General features: G+C 39.0%; 1 protein-coding gene across 3 annotated transcripts in view; it reads left to right on the plus strand.

The window, feature by feature from the left end:
- rhbdl1 (rhomboid, veinlet-like 1 (Drosophila)) overlaps positions 1 to 27,445 on the plus strand; it is a 54,675-nt gene that overhangs the window by 16,125 nt on the left and 11,105 nt on the right. For 2 of the 3 annotated variants that reach the window (XM_077502234.1, XM_077502233.1), the window contains exons 2-5: positions 10,522 to 10,680; positions 16,732 to 16,956; positions 18,759 to 18,907; positions 18,988 to 19,100. In XM_077502234.1, coding sequence (XP_077358360.1) covers positions 10,615 to 10,680; positions 16,732 to 16,956; positions 18,759 to 18,907; positions 18,988 to 19,100 — 553 coding nt within the window. In that variant the 5' untranslated portion in view covers positions 10,522 to 10,614. Of the gene's footprint in view, positions 1 to 9,467; positions 9,847 to 10,521; positions 10,681 to 16,731; positions 16,957 to 18,758; positions 18,908 to 18,987; positions 19,101 to 27,445 lie in introns of those variants that run through there. The other variant, XM_077502235.1, reaches the window with a different exon arrangement.

Here is a 27,445-nt window from a genome sequence, read left to right on the forward strand (position 1 = left end):
AGCACATCCCTCATCGCAATTCATGAGCGCTGCCTTATGCTTCATAGTTATGTATCCCTCCCCCACTGCAGGAATTTAATCAGACCCTTTGCTGTAGTTGGGGGTCAGAAACTTTAATTGCATCTTTGGTGTCGTCCTATGCAATACACTCAAGTAAAATATGCTAACTTACTTTGTCTCTCTATCAGTCAAATTTATATGCCACTTTATGGAAATGGTCCTCCAATTGGGGTCCGTCAGCCGAAGCTTGGGTGTCGGTGGAATAATTTGCAATAAGTTATGTTGTTTCATTGAAAACTGTCATCTCCATATTTTTTTTTATTATTATTTATTGATTAATCAACAAATTGGATTAAAAAGTTAAAATTTAAATTTTTTTATTTATTTATTTATTTATTTATTATTATTATTAGTTTTTAATCAACAGTGTACAAACAAATTAATTAGGGATGTCCCAATAATGTTCCCGATCACGTCATTTTCAGCTGATCGGTATCGGGAGAAAATGATCGGGGTTTTCATTTTTGGCAATTTTGTTTTTATTTTTATTATTATTTTAGGGGCTACAAAGCAACAAAATCTTCCAGAGGTAAACATATTGCCTACAAAACGTTTTATTTATTTTTATTTGATATCTTGGGCACTTTTGATGAAATCCCCCCCAAATTATTGGGATGTTTTTTTTTTGTTTTGTTTTTTTTTTGTTTTTGTTTTTTTTAAAAGGAAGAATGTGAACCGGGACATCCTTAAGATTAATTATGATTAAGTTACTGGCTTGGTCTGTAATGTGAGGAAAACAAGCAAAAAATTTGACAATTTCCCCCCCAAAGTAAAAGCAATTGTTTTATTTTGCTTCAAAACCACAAATCAGTCTGCTTTCATGGAGGACTACAGAAATCGGAGAATATTTACGATTGAGGAGTTTAACTCATTTGCTCCCAAAAACGTATAAATACGTTCTATTCTAAATATCACCATGGTCCCAAAGACGTATTTATATGTTGTTGTTTTATATGCTAGAGCAGACAGAACGCTTTGATGCAGCCTCTGAACTGAAGAGAACGCTTGAAGCAATGGTAGTTATTACAAATACGGCCAGCAGGTTACAGCAGAGTATAAGAAATCAACCAGGGCCATGTTGAAAACAAGCCGATTTCTCCACAATTCAAAACAGATTTGTGAATAAGGATGAAACTTAGCTATATTCTAATGCTAATTGTTGCAAAACAGGAACAGATAGAAATACACTTTTTTTTCTCCTGATGAAAAAAGAGACTAATCTTTCTTTTGGTTGGTTCCATGTTTTTATAGCAATAGAACACAATATTCTGTTGGCCTTGCAAAATCGGTCAAAATCCAGTCAAATAGCCGGGAGCGAAGGGGGTTGCTTCAGTTCTGCAAGTGTAAAAGATATTGCAGCCTTGTCACATTGAACCCTGTGAAAATGCTGCAGGGATCGAGAGAGAGAGAGAGAGAGAGAGAGAGATAGAGAGAGAGACAAAGAAGAAGATCGAGAGTTGGAAGCAAACAGTGGGAAACATGAGTGACTTTATTAGTCTTTGTCTGCGGGAGGTTGCAACGCAACGCTGAGCTCAGGCTATTCCCGGCCGCCGCTGACAAACCGCGTACAGTATGATCACGGCGTATGTCGCACCTTCTGATCGTCTTCCACTGCAGCTGATAAGGCCGGCTTCGGAAAGTGAGAGTGTACTGGGTATCACCTCCACCCGTCATGTGCTTATTTTATGAAGGTTATTTATACTATCTGGCGTGAGCACTGTGAATACTATTTTGACACATTTATGTCAGGCAGAAAGAATGAGGCTCTTTACACGCTGTCCCCTTTCATCATTCTCTGACGCTAATTTGCATTGAGCTGCATTTGAACGCCGCCGCTGGCTGTTTGCGAGGCGTTTAAGCACCGGGAAATGGAGTTGGATTGTTTGCATCAAAGACAATTCCTCGGGTCTCCCTTTTCCGGTAGAGGAGAAGACGGGGCGAGCAGCTCGCAGCCATCACTTTGCGTTGACAAGAGTGGCAGATATAGTGACGTCCGTAGCGAGAGTGGCGGACTTATTGCTGGTAGGGAGCGGGGGGCCATTCAAGTGTATTATCTGGCGCCTTGCAAATGTGCTTTGTGTCTGTAAATGCCACACAAAGTGAACAGTTCTTCAAAAGAAGAGGCTTCGAGCTGTTTGACACTCGCAGCGGAATTTTACAAAGCTTTCAAAGTAAACAAACAAAAAGAGAATTAAACATTGCGGATTTAACCAAGCTAGCTTAATGCTAACACACAATACAAAACACCATAAACAGGCTAATGAAACTACAATCGATGTGTTGCTGTTTTGTAAAATTGTACATCTAGTCACCCTTATATATATATGTATGTAATATAACGCTCCCTGTAGGGGTAAAAAGTCTTAACTCATTCACTCCCAGCCATTTTCACTGCAGCAGTTCCCTTCGCTCCCGGCTGTTTTACTGGATTTTGACTGATTTTGCAATGCCCACAGAATATTGTGTGCTATTGCTATAAAAACATGGAACCGAGCAATAGAAAGATTACAGTCTTTTCTTTAATCAGGAAAAAAGTACATTTCCATCTGTTTCCATTTTGCAGCAATTAACATTGGAATATATCTAAGTTTCATCATTATTCACAAATCTGTTTAGAACTGTGGGTAAATGAGCTCTTTTCAACATGACCCTGGTTGACCTCTTTCGCTCTGCTGCCACCTGCTGGCTGTTTTTGTAATAACTACCATTTCTTCAACCGTTCTCTGCAGTTGAGAGGCTGCATCAAAGCCTTCTGTATGCTCCAGCATAAAAAACAAAAATTAAAAAAATAAAACGTATAAATACGTCTTTGGGACACTTAAAACATTTATAATTGAACATATTTGCACGTTTTTGGGAGCAAATTAGTTAGCTTTTTATAAAGACCAATACTACAGAGTGCCTTTTTTTTTTTTTTTTTTTTACAGTAAAAACCCATTACAAAACTTTTGATGGGTTTTTACAGGATGCTGGTACGGATTAACGGCATTTCCGTTGCTTTCAGTCGTAACGTCTGGAATATTTCCTCAGCGATAAACGGGAGTTGACTGTATTAGCCGTTTAATGCCACCTGCTTTGCGCTGAATTAATGAGATGGGGGACTTTGTCTTAATATTTACTGCTGTCTTTGCCTTTATGACTCGACTCTATTACTTTAACAATCCGCTGTCTTTGCCCACTGTGAGACTAAAATAATGATTCTCGTATGTTTGAGTGGTAATGCAGTCTTGCATTTTGACTGTTTGTCAATGTCATTATCCAAATTTAGTCATAATTTCTTTGCCATTTTATATCTTTTAGATTAGTCATAAAAATTCAGATTAAAGTTGCCAATATTTTGGAGCAATATTTAGAAGCGTCCCTTTTTTATGTTGTGGAGACCTAGAAGTGCAATTAAAGAATGTTTATTTGTGTTATTGATTATGAGAATAATGCTCCATTTTGATGAAATATTGTGACCGGTTTGGGACACTTGGAAATGTAATTACGCTACTTTGTTTTGCTATAATAACTTTAATAACATTTATTATATGGGGTTTGCTAAAAATAGGTACACTTATTTATGGGTTGTGGGTACCATGAATAATGGCAAAGTGATCAGACTTATTTATTTATTTTTTTTAATTAATAATTTGATGGACTTGATGCTGATTGGCTGACATAGTGCGGCATCGACATATAGCTTGATTCAAGTTGACTCATTCAGTTATGTTTCCTTGCCCTTTAAAAGTGTAATCGCCACTGCCCAGCCTCTCATCTGACATTTGTGGCTGTTTTCATGCAGGTTTGAATGCTGCTGCATGCTCGTTGTTCCGGCAGGCTGCCACGTTTTGCAAGCGCCACACAAGACGCGAGCAGGAAGGTTAATGCGGGCTGCATGTTTCAGGGCCTTTGGCTGTGGTGTCCTTTGTCTGGCCGCCGCGGTCGGCAGGCTCAATGTGACGCCGACATTGGGACGGCAGTGCAGCATTTGGTGCGGCCGCAGTCAAACGTCGTCTTGTTAGACACTCAAAATAAATACATTTCGTCGTAAAATCTGCTTGACTGTCGTCTAAAGACCGCATTTGATTTTGAAAATCAATCATCAAGTAATTCAGTGTAAATATATGTACATTTTTAATGTAAAGTGTTCCCTCGCTATAACGCGGTTCACTTTTCGCGGCCTCGCTTGTATCGCGGATCTTATTTATTGCAATTTTGTATGCATTTTTTTTTTTTTTTTTTACAGTATTGTACCTATTTTATCAAATATGAAGGTTTGAACATTGAGAATGTTTAAAACGAGAGAAATGTGAGAAATGTAAATGCCTCAATGAGAAAAGTGTATAAATTGTGTGGTGAGAGGTTTTAGAGCAGTGGTGTCCAAATTATGGCCTGGGGGCCATTTGTGGCCCTCCAACCATTTTTCAGTGGCCTGCGGCATATGATTAAAAAAAAACTATTTATCTTCCTAACACTGATGTGAATAGTTGGTAATTCATTTTTAGACGCAAAAATTGTTTCTCTGAATTGTGAACTTATTAGATTAATTAATTAACTGTTTTAAAAATGTTTAAAATATTTATCTCATCTCATTTTACAATATGTTTTCAAACTAACTGTAATATATAAGCAATAGACAATTGCTTGACTGATTATGGCGCAATGTAATGAACTAAAGTTGAAAGTTTTTAAAGCGGCCCTTGCATCCTTCAATTTTTCTGGATGTGGCCCTCAGAGGAAAAAGTTTGGACATCCTTGTTTTAGAGCCTTAAAGCATTTAGAATAAATGTAAAACATGATGCTAACTACTTTGCGGATTTCATTTATTGCGGGTATTTTTTGGAACCTAACCCCAGCGGAAAATGAGGGAACACTGTAAATGGAAAAAAATGTTTACAAAATATGTGATAAAATAAAAAATGTACATGTTTTTTTTTTTTTACTTTACTATTTTACTATTTACAATAAATCAATTAACCAACAATGAGTAAAAAAAATAATATTTTAATTGAATTAAATGTTATTTAATTTTTGTTTGTAATCAATCTATTTTAGATGATATTGTATTACTGGCTAGGAGTAAGTTTTGTCAAAAAAGAGAAAATACCCTAATTTTGACACTTCACTATTGGCAGATGATTCTGCTTAAATTGATAAATTGTTAATTTCATTTTTGTATTTTTTTTTAAGCCCGTGTACTGTATACTATTTTGAAATCCAAATATATTTGCTTGAGTGGGCCGCTAAAAATATCCAAAATATCCAGCGAGCCAGATCTGGGCCCCCAGGTCACGATTTTGCCACCGGTACCGGAACACTGCGATCTGCAATCCCGCTTTCGTGGTCGCTGGTGTCTTTCCATTCATCTGTATTCTTTGCATCATGTCTTCCATCCCCTCCTTTTGTGTCTTTCATTTGCGTCTCAAACGGCAATATTTCGAGACGGACGGATGTACGGAGGGAGGGAAAGCGGAATGAGGGAGGACACGCTGGTAACCATGGCAACTTGTGCAGCTTGTCAAAGTGTCGCCATCGTCGCTGTTGGTTCGTTCCCTCAGTATGTCACCCCCCGTCTCGTCTCTCGTGCGTCACATGCCAGGCCCGCTCGCTAATTTGTCTCCGTGTAGCTCGTTTAGCTAATTGATGGTCCTAATTGGCTGCAAGGAACCATCCTCCACCCCCTCCTTTCCTCGGCAGCCGCTCCCCCCCCAGTGTGCGTTCTTCTTCCTGTGCAAGGTCACACCAGCACCACCATGAAGGGAACCGTGTACAGTAGTCATAGGGACAGATGCTAGTAGGGAGCCAAAAATAATTCTGATAATAATTAATTGAGGCTCAATCAAAAAATTTGAACCATAAAATAGATTGTTGGATGAGTGGTTAGTACAACCGCCTCCCAGGATTCGGGTTCAAGTCCAGGCTCCGGCCTTCCTGGGTGGAGTTTGCATGTTCTCCCAGTGCCTGCGTGGGTCTTCTCCGGGTACTCCGGTCTCCGCCCACATTCCAAAGACATGCATGGTTAATTGGGCACTCCGAATTGTACCTAGGTGTGCTTGTGAGCGTGGATGGTTGTTCGTCTCTGTGTGCTCTGCGATTGGCTGGCAACCAGTTCAGGGTGTACCCCGCCTACTGCCCAAAGCCAGCTGAGATAGGCTCCAGCACCCACCCTTGTGAGAAATAAGCGGTCAAGAAAATGGATGGATGAAAATAGATCGCTAATATAATTGCAAACTCATTTTACAGAATTACCCTTAAAATAAATGGCTTACAAATAATTTGTCACGTCGTCTGCTAGCTTGATGCTAACACACAATGCAAAAGGCCGTACATGTGTTATGATAACCTTTTAAGCAACAGATATTTCAACACAAACGGCAAAACAACACATGTAACAGACCATATAACAATACTCACAGGTATGGATTCTTTATCCTCTGCAAAGACAAATTCTTTTGCGCCACTCCACCGTCTTAACTGGTTTGAACTGGTTTACACAAAGTGTGGCAAAGGGTGCAGACGAGAGCGTCAGCAAAAATAAAAGGCTCGTCACTTCCTTGAACCAAAATGTACTACTTTCCTACTATAGATGAGGTTTTTGTGCCATCTTGTGGCATTTTAGGACTTTACAGGAAAAAAAGCACAACTTTTTCAGCCATTAACAGAGGACAGGTACAAAATGTCTCTCACATTTGTGCTTGCTCGGCATAAACGTGAGCAGATGTACGCGGCGTGCGCGTGCGCGTGCGCGTCTGGCGCTGACATACGGAGGCTGACAATCGTCGCACGCCTCCCCGCTCTCCCTTTGAGTCAGCCGGCAGCCACGTTACGTTGCCGTCCCCTCTCGAATCCGCGGCGAGCCGGCTGCCAGACTAAAAAGACAGCGGCGAGGCGTTCGGGTTCTCGCCGTCTCTTTTCATGTCTGCCTACTCGCACACTCTCTGGCTGTCCTTCCCGTCCTCCGTCGTCATCCTCTGTGTGTTTGGACACTTGGGAGCTGCAGAAATATGCTGACATTTTAGCAGCCTTTGCTAGCAAACAGACTTTTGGTGACAAATCCTGCAAAGATTTGGAACAGTTGGCCATGAGCAAGCGTCACGTATTTTAAACAGTTTGTCCAACATTTGTCTTTTTTTTTTTTCCCCACACCATGACAGTTTTTTTTTTTTTTTTTTTAAAGCAATTGCTATAAGGAAGTAATTGAAAAAGGCGACGATACAAATGATAAAAGCATTAGAAGTTGCAACATTCAGCAACAACGAGGCACTCTAAAGTGGCCCAGAGTGCCTTTTTACAAACAGTAGCTGAAAATTTTTAGTGTTTAAAGGGATACTTGACTAATTGAACCATTTTCAGCAGTGAAAAGTTCATATTTTGTTCAGAGTTAATTTGATAACTTAATTATTTTTCATGTACAAGTAATACCTTTAAAAAGTAATTTTTCTACTTGCTGTCGACTGATGATGACATCACCTGTGCTGAGGAAGTAGGTAATGACCAATCATGGTTCACCTGTTTTCTGGGGTTGGGCAGCAAACTGAGCCATAATTGGTCGTTACCGACTTCCTCAGCACAGGTGATGTCATCTTTAGTTGACAGCAAGTAGAAAAATTAGTTTTTAAAAGTATTAATTGTACATGAAGAATAATGAAGTTATCAAATTAATTCTGAAGAATGAAAAATGATATTATAGTCGCGGTGGAGAGTTGAGCGGGGTGTGAAATATTTTCTTCTGCCTGGGGGGCTGGTAACAAAAAAAAAAAAAAAAGAAAAAAAAAAAAGGAAGCACTGCCTAATATGGACTTTTGCACATAAACAAAAGAGCAAAATGGCACCCTCCCCATTACAAGCGGTCTAATTTGCAAAAAAAAACAAAAAAAACTTGGTTGCTCATCTGTGTTTTTCTTTCTTTCTTTTTCCCTGTGTCCAGTCTTCTCGCCCCTGGCGGGCACCCGCAACATCAGCAGGCCTTGACTAAGTTGCCCGGAGGGAACCATGTTCTAACAAACGTGCATAGAATCCACACTTGAAGGGATTATCTTCTTGGCTGCTTTTTCCATTCCTCGCGTTCTTGTTTTGTATTTTATGTTTGTTTGTTTTTTTGCCTCATGTATGTCAGCCTACTTCTTTCCGATTGCAGCCAATCACTGTGGCCTGTTGAGAGGATGATAGCGGTAGCATGGACGTCGTCCTGCTTGTGCACACAATCTTCACAGGAACATGACATGATTGGGAGAAAATATGGCATTGCTCTGGAGGGAACAGGGAGATGTGTGTGCGTGTGCGTGTGTGTGTCCAGTATCTGTTCATTGTCTGAGCTACTTTAGTTGTGTGTTTAGTGTTATGAATACAAATCAATTTATTACCAGGAGCAACTGCATGAAAAGCCGCCTTTTCGACGGGTCCATTACTTGCTGCCACTAGTGCGGCGCTCTCTGGTGAATAAACACTTCCTTCCTAGAAGATATGAATACATTATGGAGACTGCATATTATATGAAAAGAAGAAATGGTATAATTGGTTACCAGGCAACAGCTGTCGTGTTTTAGCACGAGTGTAAATGTTGTGAGGGCAACGCTTGAACAAGCTAAAATGCTAATTTCTCTTCTTGCTTGCTTATTCGCTTTATTAGATATGATGCGAAAGACTACCGTATGTGCAGGACAGTGGTGGTGTGAAATAGTTCGCCATTAAAATGAATGGAAATGCTGTTAACGCCTGAAAATAAAAAAGCCAATTTTGTGTTGTTGTAAGAAAAATAACACAATTTAATGTTTTAAAACACACGGTAGAAACAGTTAAATGCAATGTAAATGATTTGTTTTTATCACATTTTTTGACTCCTTAAGGTTTACACGTCTTGGCCACCAGATGGCAATATAATTATGTACTTTATTACACGAAGAAGACGCTCACAACTGTAAATATCCAGATATCCGGGATACAATACTGTCAAGACGCGATCGATGACGCGCATGCGCAGAAAATCGGCAATTTTGGTTCGCCAACTACGACAACGACACTAGAACAAATGCATAAAATGGATGTATATCCGTGCGCGTTCGTAAAAACACGAAACAACTTGGAAAAATTATATAGATATGAGCTTCATTTTATCCTGGGGGCACATACGCCACCATGCGGTCAAACTCAGCAATTACATGAAGAGAAGCAAAAATAAAAAACACGGTACTCCAACACAGTATGTGTCAAAAGCTACATTTTGTACAAGACATGGTGGGGAACAAAACTGCTTTTATTGAAATTTGGAAATAAACTAAAACAAACGTGCACATGTACTTTTCGCAACGTATGTTTTATTTTGCGTGTGTGAACGTATTTGGACCTCTGTAGTTGCCGTAGTTGGCGATACAAGCTGGCCGATCTTCTGCGCATGCGCGTCACCGATCCTGCAGGGGTCACCGATCGCGTCTTGACAAATACTATTCATTAGCCTGCCTATGGCAGTTTACATTATATATTAGCATTATGCTAAACAAACAAACAAAAAAAAACAACAACGATAAAGTCCCCATCTCAGCCACACTTAAAATGCAGCATCTCCTGCGTTCGGCAGATTTGCTAGCAACGTCCTTAATGTAGAGACGAATTGGTCAAAAAGTGTTCCACTGCGTTCTGGTGTTCGCGCCGGTGAACAAGCGCCGCACCTCCACTGACTTCACCCTGATGCAACGTCTGAAAGCCCGCTCGTCCTCAGGCCAACGCGAGGCTGTTGGTTTGACTACGTGAAACCTTAATGAGAAGCTCACGCAAAAAAAAAGGAGACACTTCCCACGGAGCGTGCCGGTTCGTCCTCAGGCATTTTTTTCCCCACGCGTTTGGTGACAAATTAATGCTCCATTCAAGACCGAAAAGGAAGTCACTGCTAGATAATATATTACGGGGCAATTTTGACCTTTATAATAATTGTCTAGATTAAATTGTTAACTTATTGCTGTCAAATATCAAAACAAACAACATGTAAGTTTTAACAGTAACAATAAACAGATTTTACAACATATTACAAAGAAGAATTAAAAAAAAAAAAAAAAAAAACCTGTCTATGCACACCCGACCTTTGAGACCATTTTAAAGCGGGGGCGCTATTTTCGACAAGCACACTCACAGCCTCTTTTATGGCACTCGCCCACTTAAATCAATTATTCTGAGGGCACACAGGCATCAGGAGTAATAACCCGCCGGCCGCCGGTCTCACTGAGTGAGTGGTGATTATGGAAACCCGCACTGACTGACTGACAGACAGACAGAATGACTAGAAGCCCTTTAGGGGCGTGGCCTTGTAAGTGATGTCATGATTTGTTTGGTTATGGTTCAGTGTGAGCATCTGGGTGTAGGTTGTGGCTTACAGCAGCTCTCTGCGAGTGTTGTTTTGGTCCCGCTCAACTGGGCAACTCTTTAATTGTTCCGTAAAACGTGTCTAATGGTGGATGTGCATTTAAAAAAAAAAATGTTTTTCTCCAGCTGGATCCAGACAACACCGGTTTCATCGCAGTGGAGAACTTCACCAGCCTGGTGGAGCACCATGAGCTGCAGCTGGACCCGTCCAAACTGGACATGCTGTTAGCGCTGGTCCAGAGCAATGACGACGGTCAAGTGTGTTATCAGGAGCTCATCGAGCTGGTGAGTAGAGATGGTGTTTTTGTTTTGTTTTTTGTGGTCCAATCAGATTGCAGCATCTGTGTTGCCGTGGCAATCTAACCTTTCCAGGATCTTTAGATTCAGTAGTGTTGGAGGCTGTAACAATATTAGCATCGGAACAGATTAGCAGCATTTACTTTCATTTCAGTGGGAAAATATGCAACAAAATACCATGTGGACTTTAAGTATTTATAGTTTTTTTGTTGCAGAATAACATTTATGCGAAACCGTATCTTATTTAGTGCACATTGAAATGCCGCTGCCACCCTCGACTTGACATTGCAGGCGATGTGCGAGGTCACGAGTGCCGTGACATTTCCGAGCAGGTAATCAGCAAACAAACGACGGGGTCCGTCTGTCTGTGTGGCCTTCTGCCCGCCGTCCGTCCGTCCGTCCGTCCTGTATTCATGCCTCGTCCCGCTGCTCTGCCGCCATCAGTCACTTTTCCGACACTTTTACAAGTACCACTCCCTAATTTGTGACAAATGATGCTCTTTTATTAGAGCCGCTGTCTTTATTGATGGCTCGTTTAAACGAGGACTTTGCACATCGTTTAAAGTCACACGTTTGTGTCTGTGCTTCATTGCTTTCTATGAAGTATATGGATTTTTTTTTTCCATAACTGATTAGTTACTTTAGTGTAAATGGTGAAATAGAACAATATTGTAGAACACTATTGTAATAGAAATGTTCAACTTGCCTGGTGTACCTAGTTTTGTAGACATTTCATATAAGTAACTTTTTGTAATTCAAAATGAAAACAAAACGAGTAATAAATGTCCATGCGCCGGCGCATTCATTCACAGCCAGACTTTCCTATCTGCTTATTATGTAACATTTGTTTCTAAACGTTGCACTGGCATATTTTCTCCCTTCAGGAGGTCTAATCAGAGGAGCACTTAAATAATAAGCGCTCGCATGTTGTGCTTTCAACCGAGCGACACTTTTGTCGCATTCCCAGAAGCGCTCAAACGGAATGAAGCGCTCAAAAACGAGCAGCACTTCATCCTCTGATATATTTTTGGCATATTTAGTGCACTGGCAAATATCGTATAGCGTCTCTTCATTCCGTTCTCGACACGTTTTGATAGCAATCGGCACTTGGATACCCGCTTACAAATGGTGCTTGGCAATGATTCAACCATGAAAGGCGATCATGTGACCACAAGTGCGTGAGGAGGAGGAGGGGAGGAAAGGTGGGCTCTCGTTTTTAAAAGGATTTGGGCAAGAATGAGCGTGAGTATCTGGGTCAGAGTGGAATGAGCGAGCACTTGGCTGGGATGGTTTCGACTCTCCATGTGAGCACTAGGTGGAAAGTAACTAACTACAAATACCTTGTTACCTTGAGTATACATTTTTCGGACATTTTATTTTATTTGTTGGTAGTTTGGGACCACTAATTAAAAGAACATATAACTCTGCCCTCTATGAAAGTTCGCCAGCTTGATGCTAACATACATGCGTACATTCTTTATCCTCTGCAAAGAATGACAAATATTACTGCAAAGCTTAAACCAGGCGTGTCCAAACTTTTTCATTTGAGGGCCACATACAGAAAATCAGAAGGACGCAAGGGCCACATAATGTTATGAGGAGAAATTGTGTTTAGTCCTAAAAATTGTACAAATAATTTATTTGTGCTTTTGCATATTTATAAAAATGCTACAGTATATAAACCAATTTATTTGTAATATGGCAGTAGGGTTATTATAGTTTTGGAATTTTTCATTTTAGTTAGTTTTTATTAGTTTTCAGGGTGGTTCTGTTAGTTTTTACTTGTTTAGTTCTTTAAAAAATGCTTAGTTTTAGTTTAGTTTGTTAGTTTTAGTATTAGTTTATAAAAAAATGTGTATTACCTGTGCGCAATATTTAAAAAACACCATGGAAGCAATGTCATCTGAAGGTGCTTTTCTATTGGCTGCTGCTAGATGACGTCACTTCTGTGTGACATGCTTTCAAACGTCATTATTCCGATTTATATCAAAATAAATCTACTAAAAAAACACATTTAAAATCATCCCCAAAGGCTCATGAATTAAATTAATTACAAATGACTAAAACAAAGGACGTTTGCTATATTTATAGTTAGTTTTGTAAACATAAAATGTAGCATCAGTTAGTTTTTGTTTTTTTAAAAAGCATTTTCGCTTTTATTTTATTTTGGTAACAATATTGTTTTTTTTTATTTTAATTTTAGTTTTTTTCATTAGTTTTAGTTAACTAAAATAACCTTTAATGGCACCTGTTTTTCGATACCCTCCCTTCTTACCTTGACCATCTCCAAACATTTTTGTTTTGTTTATTTTATTTGAACTGAGTCATATGCCATTTTTAGCATATGTCGCGGGCCACTGAAAAATGGACGGCTTGCCGCAAATGGCCCCCGGGCCGTAGTTTGGACACCACTGGCTTAAACAGTCTCCATGTACGGTTTGTCTGTATTATACTGCCCCCAGGTGGCCAAGGTGAGGAGGCCACCTATGCGAAAGAAGTCGCAAACGGGCGATACTAGCGTTAGCCGGCTAGCTGTTGAGTCACGTTGTAATGGGTGTCAGCGAAGACTTGGCCTCACCAATTTGCATAAATGTGAGCGGCTTCCGTGGCCTTTGAAAATGTTTTTGGCTGTTATGGTTATTGCTAATGAGTATTGAGCTGGGAGGTATTGACCGTGCACTGTGGCTAATTAATCCATCAAGGACAATCGACTCTGGCTGAGAGCAGCATGTGCGATAGACAACATGCAGCGACCATGAGGGAGGGAGAAAAGGCCAGAAAGGCCCCTCGCTCTTTAACACGCGCGCGTATGCGCGCACACCTGCTGCTCGCCATTTAGCTCATTCAGCTGTCCCCGTAAGGCTGTTGCTATCTTTGTGCTCCCGGCCTCAGCATCCATTCCAAAGGGACGTTACAAGATTCCCCCCATTTTCAATTTTTATTTTATTTTTTTTACTTTTTATTTACCATGTATGGAAAACATTAAACTCGAGAGTAGATTTAGTTTGCGCTAGCTAGTAGCTTAGTAGCTAATTGTCCTTGTTCCGTTCAATCGTATATGATGTCATGCATTTTTCACAATCTAATTCAATTTATGGTTCCTCCCATGTTCATTGCCGCATGTAATTACTTTAAAAGGGTCTCAATGTCCACTTAACATGCGTGAAGCTGTGTCACCATGGTAACACACTCACACTGTACTCAATTTTTTTTTTTATTGGGTTTTATTGAACATATACACACATTTTCTTCATGTTTGTTCTTATTGTTTTTTTTAAAGTCACTTGTGCCCCATAACCCATAGCAACAGCCCTCTTTGATTTTGAATAACTTGTGGCAAAGTTGGTTATTGTGTACTTTGTGTATTATTTGTACTGTTTAAAATTCATAGTCATAGTATTTGAGAGTATTTAATTTAATGAATAAGGGATTTGTTGGTTCTATATAGGGCTGCATGATATTGGAAAAAAATTGACATTGCGATTTTTTTGGGGGGGGGTCTGTGATATATATTTTGATATTAAAAATGGAAGAATTTTCACCAAGATGACTTGAATAGCGGTTTGGGAAGAATTTGTTTAACTCACCATGACACTATTGTAGTCATATAAATGGACTGCTTTTTATATAGTGCTTTGGTGCCCAAATCGCTTTACAATATTAACCACACATTGCATTTGGTCTCCGTTGTAATGAATGGGGGCATTTTTTTCAAATCAAATTTTTGTCTTAGGAATGTGGCAAATACAAAAAAAAATATTGTACTGTACTCAAGTCTCCATGACACGATTAAGCAATAGAAAAAAAGTCATTTTGGGGGTGAACTACTCCTTTCATGTTTTATTACAATGCAAAAACTACATATGATTTTACCACGAATATTTGTCTTATTTATAATTAAATTATTGTCATAAGCATTATAATAGATGAAAATTCTCTAAAAATAAGTCACTTTTTAGGTGATAAGTCTGATCTTAAATGTAATGAGATTTGTTTGAACCATAAATGAGACATTTTAACTATTATTATCATTTATTAGCAGGAGTAGTAGTAGCAGCAGAAGTAGTAGTAGCAGTAGCAGCCTCACTCATTTAAGGCAGCTGCCTTCACCATGTGCGCCAGTGACTGATTAGCAGAAGGGGAGTGGGGGAGAGGTAGCTTGCTACCCTTTATGAAGCAAAACAAACGTTTGCTTGCTATAAAAAATAAAAACATCGCACTTCTTGCGATGTGGCTATCGCTCATGCGCACATCTCGATTGCGATGTTCAAACGATTTATCGTGCAGGCTTAGTTCTATATAATGTGAGTGATTAATTATTCGTATGGGTCTTGTTTTTGTAATTAAATGTAATAAAGAGATTGTGCGTTAGTTTTGTATGTATTTCTCCATATTTTGACACAATAAATTCGGTTGGCAGTAATAATGTAAAATATAATGTATACAATGAGTTCTTATTCAGAATATCTTTGGTTTTATACAAGATACCTAGTGTTTTTAACCCTCCAAGCCCTGTCGAAAAGGAAAGTAGTAAAATTGATGTCAAGGAAGTATATGTTGAAGTGATACAACTTGATTGAGGTGCTAAATGAAGCCTGGGTTGGTTGTGGAAGTTGTTTTCAAAAGTAAAAAATGTGCAGCTGCTTTATTTTTATGCAGCTATTCTCGTAAAAAAAATAAAAAAAATAATCTTCCCTCAGTGAGTTTTGCTCATTAGCCTTTAAGGATGCAAACTGTATTGATCCAGAAATTGTGCTTACACACGCGTGACCAACTCAGAAGCAGAAGCACCTGATTATGGATTGACAAAAGTTGGACTTGTTTGAACTTCCTGCTGGCATCATTCAGTGCAAGGTTGAAAAATCCTTTGCCGCGCACAGAATGAAAAGACGTTTTTTTTTTTTTTGCTTTTTTGCGCATTGTCGCGGTGAGCGTCGGAGGCCGCTTTCTTGTTCCTTCACAGTTGCTTTGTGTCAGATCTTATCACGGCACACAAAGTTTGATTTGGGGATAATTGCTTCGTTGGCGTTTTCCCTCCAGGGAGCACGATTGTTTTAGCGACAATGCTTGGCTTGGCAGGTGAATCTTACCTCTGCCGTGCGAAAGGCAAAATAAGCTTTTAGCTTTAAAAAAAAGACAAAATATGGGACGGGGGAAGGTTTTTTTTTAAAAAATTTTTATCAGTAACACTGTGATGGATTTCTTTGGTGGTTTTTTTCTTTTACTTTATACTGTGATTAATGGCACCGTGAGCAAACAGAACAGTTGATCTCAGCAGGCAGGATTTTTATTTATTTATTTTTTGACAACATATTGCCCATGTTGAGATTTCGAATATTGTTCTAAACCAGGGAAGTCAAAACTTTTTTTTTTCCCCACTGTAGGACACATACAGAAAAATGGAAGATAGAATGTGAGCCATTTTTCACCTTGTTTTAGGAAACATGCTCAAACCAATTGAATAGTGGATAAATTATTTTTGTAAAAATACAGTGAATAAAAGATGTACATCTCAGCGTGTTAAGCTCAATTTCTAAAAATAATTGTGTGACATGTTACATTTTCATTTTGAATATTCCAATTCAACATTTGAACTATTTTGTCTTAAAATTTATTTTTAGAATATGTGTTAGGCCGCCCTAAAAACATGCAGCAGGCCAGAAGTTTGGACACCACTGATTAGAACATACATGCAATAAAAAAAATATTAAAATGCCTTTTGTGTTTGCATTCTCTTCATAAAAAAAATGCTCTAGCATAAAAAGGAAAAAAAAAAAAAAAAAAAGCATACAAAAACATATAAATACGTCTTTGGGAGCATTGTAGTATTTAAAAGGAATGTATTTATATGTTTTTGGGAGCAAATGAGTTACCATTGTTACTGTTTGATTGTTTTAAAATTATTTTGAATTGTCTTGTAATTTATATGATTTTTATGTACGATTTTTATGCGAATAGCACTTTTTTTTGCATTCACATAAAGTAATTTTATCTACATTTTTTCCATTGTAACTATTTCTTCAAATGTGTGAATGGCAGATGAGCAGCAAGCGCTCCAGCAGTTTCCGACGGGCCATCGCCAATGGCCGGCGCACGCTGCAGCGGGAGATCCTGCTGGACGAGACGGGCCTGGGTCTCTACAAGCGCTTTGTCCGCTACGTGGCCTACGAGATCCTGCCCTGCGAGACGGACCGCCGCTGGTATTTCCACCAGAACCGCCTGTGCCCGCCGCCGGTCTTCATCGCCGTCATCACCATCGTCCAGGTGAGAAGAAAGACATATCCTGAAAATTTTACTCGTGTAGACTCCCCACAACTGGAACCGGTGCACGATGAGGTCGTTTAGGTCATCCAGTCAGACGCTTCAGACCCACTGACGAGATTTTCTGCTTTTGACTATGTGATTTTCCACTGAGATGCATATGCAGCGCTTTGAACCCATTTCAGAGTCAGGAGCTGAAAGCCTCTTTCGTAACCCCACCCCCCCGCAGCTGATTTAAACCAGGTCATCAAACACCACAGAAGCTTTAATTGACCAGTTATGCGCCTGTGGAAACCACGATACGCAAACACTGCAAAAATAAGACTATTTTTTTTTTTTTTTTTTTTTTTTTTTTTTTTTTTTTACTCTCGTAATCATCATCATTATGAGCAAAGAATGCCCCAGTGCTGTAATAATAATGCTGAATGGTCTGTGATGACAATGCAATAACAGTTCACGTAGACAATGAGTCATTTTTCTAAGAATAGGAATTGGTGGAACGAAATGAGGTCCTCTTTTGTGTGAGAAATGAGACCCTCATACTAAAACAACAAGGTAGGTCATGTGACTTGACAATAGTCTTAATTGTATCCGCCGTTTTTAAATGTAGTCTCAGTTTTAGTCCAGTTTCAATCTCGCGTTAATTTTTTTTAATCATGGTTAGTCAACATCATCCCGTTTTTATTTGGTCCATTATAGTCGACTATAAATCTAGCATTTTAGTCTTTATTTTAGTCCAAGAAAACATAATTTTTTTTCATCTAGTTTTAGTCAACAAAAAATGTAAACATTTTAGTCAAAGCAATCATTTAACCCCTGTATTTTTTTTATTTTTTTTATTTTTATTTTTTTTGGTCAGCAGATTAACTCATTCGCCATTTTCACAGAAGCAATCCCGTTTGGATTTGGACTGATTTTGCAAGGCCCACAGAATATTGTGTTCTATTGCTATAAAAACATGGAACCTGTCAAAAGAAAGATTAAAGTCTCTACTTTCAACAGGAAAAAAAGTGTATATCTATCCGTTTCCGTTTTGCAGCAATTAGCATTAGAGTATAGCTAAGTTTAAACTATTTTCACAAATCTATTTAGAATTGGGAGTAATTAAGCTTTTTTTTCAACATGGCCCTGGTTGATCTCCTTTGCTCTGCTGCCACCTGCGGACCGTTTGTAATAACTACAATTTCTGAAACCGTTCTTTGCAGTTGAGAGGCTGCATCAAAGACTTCTTCTGTATGCTCTAGCATAAAAAACAAAAAAACAAAACAAAACAAAAAAATATATAAATTATTGGGAGCAAATCAATTAAGTTTTGTTTTTTTTAACTATTTACCGTGAATCCACCTACATGTGTTTGTGCATGTTGCTCATTAGCTGCAGATTTGAAAGGGTGTGTGTCACATGACAGTGTCACAGTGACAGGTTAGCAGAGACACGTTTTTACAAAAACATCACTTTCGTCTCGTTTTTGTTCACAAACTAAAACGTCCATAGATTTTAGTCCCGTTTTTATTACGTGAAATACATTTTCATGTCGTCTTCATTAGTTGACGAAAATGTATACTGATTTAGTCACAGTTATTGTTTGAGGGTTCTAGTCTAGTCTAGTCTAGTTTTAGTCTGGTGAAAAATGGGTGTTGACGAAATTATTTTTGTTTAGTTTTCATTGCCAAAATTAACACGACTTTACAATGAGGGTTTGTTTTTCAAAATAGAGTCTATCTCCCTCTAGAGTACACTAACGAATCACTGCGTACTCAGTACAGAGCCTTGTGGCACCCCTATACCATTATTTGTGCTTGTAGATCATCGTATTCATGTGCTACGGCATCATGCTCAACAAGTGGGTGCTGCAGACCTACCAGCCCGACTTCATGAAGAGCCCCTTGGTGTACCACCCGGGCCACCGCGCTCAAGTGTGGCGCTTCTTCAGCTACATGTTCATGCACGTCGGGTACGTGAAGCTCGTACGTAAAGTACGTCTTCTTCTTCTTTGAAATGACAGTAAGCTCACTCTGTCCACTCCCTACGCAGCTTGGAGCAGCTGGGCTTCAACGCTTTACTGCAGCTGATGATCGGAGTCCCTTTGGAGATGGTCCACGGCGTCTTACGAATAAGTCTACTTTATATGGCGGGAGTGCTGGCGGGTGAGTGGCTCTTTTTTTAAATGTGAATTCAGAGGTTTAGTTCTAAATACATTATACATGTTTGAAGATCATTCAGTTGTGGGGATCCCTTCGGGTAGTCTGCTGGCGTGACTGCTTTAGAGCGCCTCGTTGTCAGCCATGAGTGTGCGCATATAACAGAGAAAGACAAAAGAGCAAGCAGGGAGTTGAAAAATGGGCTGTTGTCTGCTTTCGAGCGCCTCGTTGTTGGCAATGACTGTGTGCATGTCACACAGGATAAGACGAAAGAGTGAGCAGGGAGGAAAGATGATTTTTTTAAAATCCGATTTAACAGCCAGCAGGTGGACGAAGGCGCTATGTTGTGAGTGCACACAGGTCACACAGAGGAAGATGTAAGAGTAAGCAGAAATGATTTTTTTTTTTTTTTTAACGTCCTATTTCCCAGACTGTGCATGGACCTGGGCTTTGGGTGTGGCCACTTTAGAGCGCCTCGCCGTTGACCCTGAGTGCATGCACATCAAGAGGGACAGGGAATAGTAAGGTGGGCGCATTTAGTGGACACTTAGAACATTTAGAAGCTATTATTTTTGCTTTGTGGGGACGCTACGGAAAGCAGGTAAAGATTTAGGCGGCTCAGAGAAGAGGCCCAGTATGTCAGACAAACTGCGGTCCACCAGTGAGTCTGAGAATGTTGACTTTGTTCCCCATTTGGTCCTTTCTTTTTGTATTTTTGCCAGTCAGCAGTAGATCCGCGCTGACCTACTTTGCTTTTGTCCTTTTGTTTGCAGTTTCACTCCCCCCACCCCAAAAAAAATGCTTCGAATTTACTTTTCCCAACTCCCTGTCATTTATCAAGTTAACGGTCTCCGATTGCAACGAAAACCAACTGCTAATTTTTGCATAAACTTGCGGTCCGACTCCAGATTGGACTTTTGCAGCGGCGGTGTGTTCCCGCGCGAGGTCACGGCTGCCGCCACTGAAGGGGGAACCTCATTAACTTTGATCCTCCGGCGTGCCACTTTGGAGATTTGTGGACTTTTTATGTGGCCGCTGATCACCGCGTGGCTTTTCTCAATGCACATCTCCCGCTAATGCGCATTTGCACAAGTCATCGCGCCCGCTGCGCAAATCTCTCGCCCTTCTCCTTCCTTTCCAGCAGGAACAATTTGGGGCGCTGAAAATCTCAAAGTCAGCATCATTTGATTACTGTTGCATAGCGGGAGTCTAATTCATGTCGAGTTAATACGTAAATGTGATATTTGGGCTCTTCGGTCTACGTGACTAAACGTCCAAATGTTTTATTTCTTCTTCTCCCTGCTTTGTATAAAATTGAGTTAGCACCACTCAGATCTTTCTCTCTGTGAAAACAACACTCACACACACACGCACACTTAAGAATCGTGAACTATTGTGGCTTTGATTGATTTTGACAGTAATGACGGAGTGAGCACAGGACCCCGATGTGGAGCGCTTAAGAGTAATGCAGTAGGGCTATGCATTTAATCGAAATTCAATTCAATTTCAATTATTCCACAATTACAAAATCAGCATAATCCTAAAAAAAAAAAGATTATTAAATTTAAATTAAATTATTATTAATTTTTTTTTTTTACCTTTAATCATTGTCCTACTGCAGAGTGCACATGCTCCACTCCAACTTAAAGTTTTTGCCAACAATAATAAATAAATACATATACTATTATAAATATATATTATTGTAATTTTTTTTTGTCCAAAAGAAACTTAATTATAGTGTTTACATTTTTTATTGGTCTTAAATGTTTAAATGTTTAAACATTTTCTTGTTTTGTACCAAAAAAATAAATAATCGTGAATATTATTATTTTTTTCCATAATCGAGTAGGGATGTAACAATATCCAAATATCACGATACGATATCACGATGTGAAGCTCACGATACGATAATTATCAGGATATTGTGGGGAGGTTGGTGATATTTAAAAAAGGTCAAAATATTGTAAAAAAAAGAGAGCTCATACTAAAAAAAAGCACAATACTGTGCTTTTGTACATAACAGCAATACATATAAACTCCCTCATAACTCCTCATATCTCATACCTCATATCGCTCATAACACTTAATATTGAGGCACTTACTCGCTAATGCAAACACACAATGAGTTCCTCCACATATTGACTTGGTTTATATACATATAAGGGCCAAAACATGCCTTGTGAAAATTAAATTGCACTAAAAAACTAGCCACTAGAGGGTGCTAGAACTGCACAAATGGAAATCAACCTGACTTTTTTTAACAGATGTGTAGCTTTTAAATATCGTGAACATGACGTCTATGATATTGTGGCAGTTTTAACATCACGATATTGCCGGTATCGTTACATCCCGATAATCGAGCAGCCCTAATGCAGGATTCCTCTCTGGAGCATTAGCACTTTTGAGTTGCCGTTTGTCGGTAAGTGAGATGACTCGTTGCCAGCCAGGTCCCGGCCGGCGTCAAACTGCGGATTACGAGTTGAATCGTAGTATGAAGGCTTGGAAGAGGAATCGGACGACTTTGACACATTTGCTGTTTTTCCGACAAATGAGACGGAATAGGAAGCGGCGGCGGGTTGACGCGGAGAGAGATGAAACAGACTGTGAGGCGTCGTGATGGGGACTTCACAAGCTTGAGTTTCAGAGGAAGCACCTGCTTAAAAAAAACTTTGTGGCATACTTGTACAGTGTGGACAATATTAGGGCTTGGAGTTTTCTTTTGTTTGGTGTTTTCGTAAACGGGCTTGGTTAGAATTGTTCCTTTGCGCCGTTGCGGGAGTGAACACATCCAACTTGATTCCCAGCCGGTGGAAGTGGTTCCTCTCATTCCCTTTCAATTCAGTGTAAGAGGTGTAAGGCACACGGTTTGCACCAAAATTGCATTACAACCTCTGCACCAAAACTTAGACCAGCTTTTTGTCAGTTCAGTAATGGGCAGGAGGAGTTTAATTTATAGATGATTTTCATTAAGATGTTTATTTTTATGTGGAATGTGATTTTTTATTGATCAAATTTGCCACAACTAGCAAAAATCTGTGTGTAAATGAGTAGGTTCTCTTTATATGGTGGATATAAAAAGTCTACACACCCCTGTTAAAATGTCAACTTTTTGTGATGTAAAAAATTAGCTCTAGACTAGATAAATACATTTTTCTAAAGAGGAAGTTGGAAAAAAGAAAAGAACTGAAGTAAAATGTTTGCACATGTGTGCACAACTTTTTACAAAACAAAAAACAAAAAACATGCTGCAAGTTCAGCACGACTAAATCTGTGCAAGAACCTCCTCCGCACCACAGGCCTCCTTTCAAAGTAGTCCTCGTGAAAACCCCAAATTACATCCTCCCAAAAATAAAGTCTGGCAACCGTACATTTATTTTGTCCTTGGTTGCCACGCGTGCTGGAAAGCGGAACATTTTCGTAATTATTTTTCACGACAGAGCCCGCACAGACCTCAGCCCTCGTCCTTGGTCCTTGTCGGTAATCCTTCACGGATCTGCCGCGCCGCCGCCAGATGAAGGGCCTCGTTCGAAAGGCGGAGGACGGAACGTCGTCGTTTTCGCGACTGTTCTACATTTCCACGTTCGCGGTCAGACCGCAGGGATTTCCATCTTTCCTTTCGGCTTCACATCATCACTCACGTGTTTGGATAGATAGAAATCAAGTTTGTGCAAGTAATAGCGCAGGATTTATGGCGCAGTGTGGTCAGACGGGAAGGTCAATTCTGTGAGCTTGACAATGACTGAACAAATTGTTTGAATAAGAGACGATGTGATTGAACTTGTGCTATTAAATGGATACAGTGACACCCGAGTGACCCTCAAATTGTTTAAAAAAAAAGAAAAGAAAAGAAAAGCATAATTGATGCCCAAATTCAAAAAGAAAGTTTTTTTTTTTTTATCTAAAAAAACAAACAAACAAAAAACAAAAAACAAAAAAAAACAGGGATCAGCCAGCAATAAGTATTTAGCATGAAAACCTGGATTTGACCTAAAAAAATAAATAAATAAAAAGCAAAGAAAAACAAACAAAAAATATACATATATTTGAAAAAAATCTTGTGGCTATGAAAAACATCTTAAATCACATTCAGAAAAATAAAAAAAAAAGTGTAAATGTCTGCATAAAATTTGTAAAAGAGTTAATTTATTACTAAAATAATGAATACTTAGTTCACAATTAAAAAACAATCCAAAATGAATAAAGACATTGTCATTAATCAAATTGGTCATAAAATTGGAGATTATCTTTGCAAAAAAATAATATTCAGCAATCATTTGAAACCAGTTTTTGGAACGATATGATAGAGTATATTGATTTCAATGTGTGAATCCTCATCTTCATCACATTTGCTTTACCGTACAAAATAAAATACATTTATAAATTACAAGTGCAAGCACTCATTGATTGCTTCACAAGCAAATTAGGGTCCCTTTCATCTGACAATTAGCATAGATTTTAAACATAGAAGGCCAAAACATCCCTAATGAAAATTAATTTGCACAAATAAAATAGTCACTAGAGGGTGCTAGAACTGCACAAATGGAAATCAACCTGACTTTTTTTTAACAGATGTGTTCCTTTTAATTATTGTGAACATGACGACGATGATATTGTGGCAGTTTTAATATCACAATATCACGATATTGCCCTTATCGTGACATCACTACTAATTGCCTCTTGTTATTGTCCGTCAACTTTAAAGGTAGAAGTAAAAACAACTCGGCAAATAGTTTTGGCGCAAACAATTTGCTTGCTTTCTTGTGCTGACTAACATTCCTGCCATACTGAAATGACTATTTTCGCTTCCCAAAAAATACAAGTTGTGTTTTTTACAGTGCACAATATTTTTTTAGAGAACTATATTCCACTATATAATGCTTTTGTGCATTCAGCTACTAAATTCATGCCTTAATTGTTCAGTTCTCTACTAAATTGCTATTTTTATGGCTTATGCATTCATTTTTCGGACAATTTCCTTTATTGCACTTTACTGCAGTGTGTAACACTCCACTTGAACTTTTTGCCCAGTTTCTCCTAAATTGTGGTGAGGACATGTTGCAATAATCAAACCAATCAGTCCGAGCTGGAAGGCGCCGCTTTTTGGTGTCTGAACTTAAGACGGAGGAGGAAAGTGAGGAAACGGGCCTTGTAATTCTGCCGGCTTGTAATGGAAATGTGACCGATGACCCGGCGTGTCTCACCTTCCGTTCCCTTCCCGTGCTGTGTGATTTTTGTCACAACTTTACATTTGGAAGCCAATTGAAGCCGCGTTGTTTCATCCCGCAGCGGCTGACGGATGTTGTCATCGCCGCTACAAGTAACGTCGTCCTTCCTGATGTGCTCGGCGACTGGCGGGTCCCTCCCTCGCCGCGTTTGCGTCATATTGGCGGATGCTTGTTTGCAAAGGCGCGCAGGAGAAATAAGATTATGTCTTATTTGGCAGGAAATAGAAGGCTTGTTGCTTTCGTCGATTTCATCACGACTTGGCCTAAATGTCCATTTTTAAAAATCAAATGCGGCCCTTGTGCATCAAAAGTGTGCCCACCCCTCAAGGAGAAAAAAAAATAAAATCTCTCAGTCCCACTGCACCCCATCCTACATCTGATCACACCAACAAACATCGGCGAGGATATTTGTACCTCGACTCAGGATGGGCGGGGTAATCAATTCATTGATCGATGGTAGTTCTGTCAGGTTATGTGCGGGAATAGGTTATTGATTAATCATGTTTCGAGGTAATTGAAAAGGCGTGCCAAAGCGCTGTTGATTGAAAAAAGTATGTTTCTATCTGTTTCCGTTTTGCAGCAATTAGCATTAGAAGAGAGAAGAAGTTTCATCAGTTTTCACAAATCTATTTAAAATTCTAAGTAATTTAGCTTTTTTTCTAAATGGCCCTGGTTGATCGCCTTTGCTCTGCTGCCAACTGCTGGCCGTTTGTGTAATAACTACCATTTCTGCAACCGTTCTTTGCAGTTGAGAGGCTGCATCAAAGCCTTCTGAATGCTCTAGCATAAAAAAAAAACAATAAACAAAAACGTATAAATACGTCTTTGGGACACTTAAAACATTTTTAAAAAAAACGTATTTACACGTTATTGGGAGAAAATGAGTTAAGCACAGTTTGAAGACTTAATTCAGTTGTTCTTTTATGTACCACTAGAGGGCGCCCATGAACCGCTACTCAAATGAGTATACCAATATAGAGCTATACCACCATTTGTAAGTTAATATTAACGATTTTTAATGCAACCATATTTCTGATTTTATTAAGATTTCTTTTTTAAAAATCTCACAGCACACACTAAACAAAAATGTCACAAAAGGTATATTAAAATAATAATAAAGCATGAATGGCAACAGGTTAAAATGGTACCTTCTGCCATCTAGTGGAAGAGAATGTAATTGTCCTGCTTGTCACTATACATTGCTGGCACAGGTAGATTAAACAAGAGTAAAGAAATAATCTTTTTCCGCATTAATTGAGTGAAATTAGAACATTTCCGTCGATACATCATCACTGCATTTAATTAATGTAGGTGTCCCTAATATTGTGGCCAGTGCGCGTCCATTGACTCAAAAGTTTCCAGACTGATTTGTTTCAAGGTTGTCATGAAAAGAACTTTCATGAAGAAAAACAAACATTTCATATCCAAATTTCAATGAGTGTTTTTCAGCACTGCGGTAATTAGCATATCCGAGGTCAGCCGACATGCTCCGGCGCAGAAAAGCGGCCGAGACGTGATTCATCAATGTTGACTGGCAAAAAGACTCGCTGTCCTATTTTGACTGGAGTGGTGCGCGCGTGTGGGCAAACAAGACGAGAGCGAGAAATGCTGTGTTTACAGTTAGCATGTGATGCGAGTGAAACGGGATTTGTCTCCTCTCCCCCAGGCCTCCTGTTGCTGCCGCTCTTCTGTTTACAGTTAAGCAAGGGGACGGGTCGCTCTTCACACGAAAATGATATGATCATTTTCTTTCTTTCTTTCTTTCTTTTTTTGTATGCTGTTTTGTTTCATTGAGAAGGTGCATCAAAAAGATTCATTTATGCGTCTGTGTGCTTCATATCTGCTTGTTCCATTTGCGTGCGGCATAACAGCTTAATGCTGATGCACCATGTTTGCTTTTCTCTAATTCGCCCGGGTGTTCTTTAACCTTCAGGTTTTATTCCAACGTGAAAGTTGCGCATTATTTCTTGATTCCGCCCACTCTATGAAGATTTATGTTCACGGCCGCTTGATTCTCCTCACAGTTTTTCACCTTCCAGCCTGAAAAATGTCTTTAATCGAGCTGACAGCATCATTATCGTCGCGACGAGAGAGACCTCAAAATGGATGCCGCCATATTTAAATGTCGTTTGAAACACGACACTTTTAAACGAGACAAAACGCGCGTGTGACAGATGGGCCGCCGCCTCCAAGCGAGTGGTGCTGACTTTTTAAGCGTCTTTCAAAGTCCCGAGAATTGTGCACTTCAAAAATATTGCTTGTCAAATATCATACACAAAAAAAGAAAATGCAAAGGTAATTGACCAAAACAGGTTTTGACGTATGTCAGCGGATAGAGTGCAAACGGAAAGTATTCGCTTCACTTTTCGCCATTGTTTCTTTTTCGGGTTACGGGTTTATTTTATTTTATATTTTATTTGATTTATTTTTATTTTATTTTCTTGTAATTTATTTTAGTTTATATTTATTATTATTATTATTATTATTATTATTATTATTAGTGTTATTATTATTATTATTATTTATTTACTTTTATTTTTATCTTTTTTTTTTTTTTTTTTTTTCCCTCAGAATTGGAACTTAAGATTTTTTTTTTTTTATGGTCCAAACTAGTGACTTTTTCCTGAATATAGCGATTCCGATTTACTATGCACTAATTTTTTTTTTCAAAGTCTTCTTCTTAATTTTAATTAAATCGTGACCTTTTTCCTAAATATTGCAATTGTATTTAAGATGTTCTAACAATAAAAAATAAAATCCAAATTGTAACTTTTGCATTTTGAAAATTGCATTCCACTACATTGCTTTGTTTGTTTAGTTTCGTTCATGATTACAGTACATTACAGTTATTATTACACAGTCTTTTGTCCACGTGTTACCGATCAGTCCATTCTTCATTTCGGCAATGTCAGCATTTCGTTTAGTGAGATTTCCGTTGACGTAGACGTGTTTACCTTGAGGCTTGTAGCGATCTCTCAAAATTTCCTGTCAACAAAGCTGATCAGAACTGCCGGTGATCTTGTCCCCCTTGTCATTCGTCCAAGTTGGGTTTGTTTTTTAGCCCCTGCGCTGGCTTCCTGGTTTCGTCACCGTTTCATATCCCGCCCCCAAACACAATGTCGCTCT

Source organism: Festucalex cinctus, chromosome 17 (genome assembly GCF_051991245.1).
Source record: "Festucalex cinctus isolate MCC-2025b chromosome 17, RoL_Fcin_1.0, whole genome shotgun sequence".
Lineage (NCBI taxonomy): Eukaryota > Metazoa > Chordata > Actinopteri > Syngnathiformes > Syngnathidae > Festucalex > Festucalex cinctus.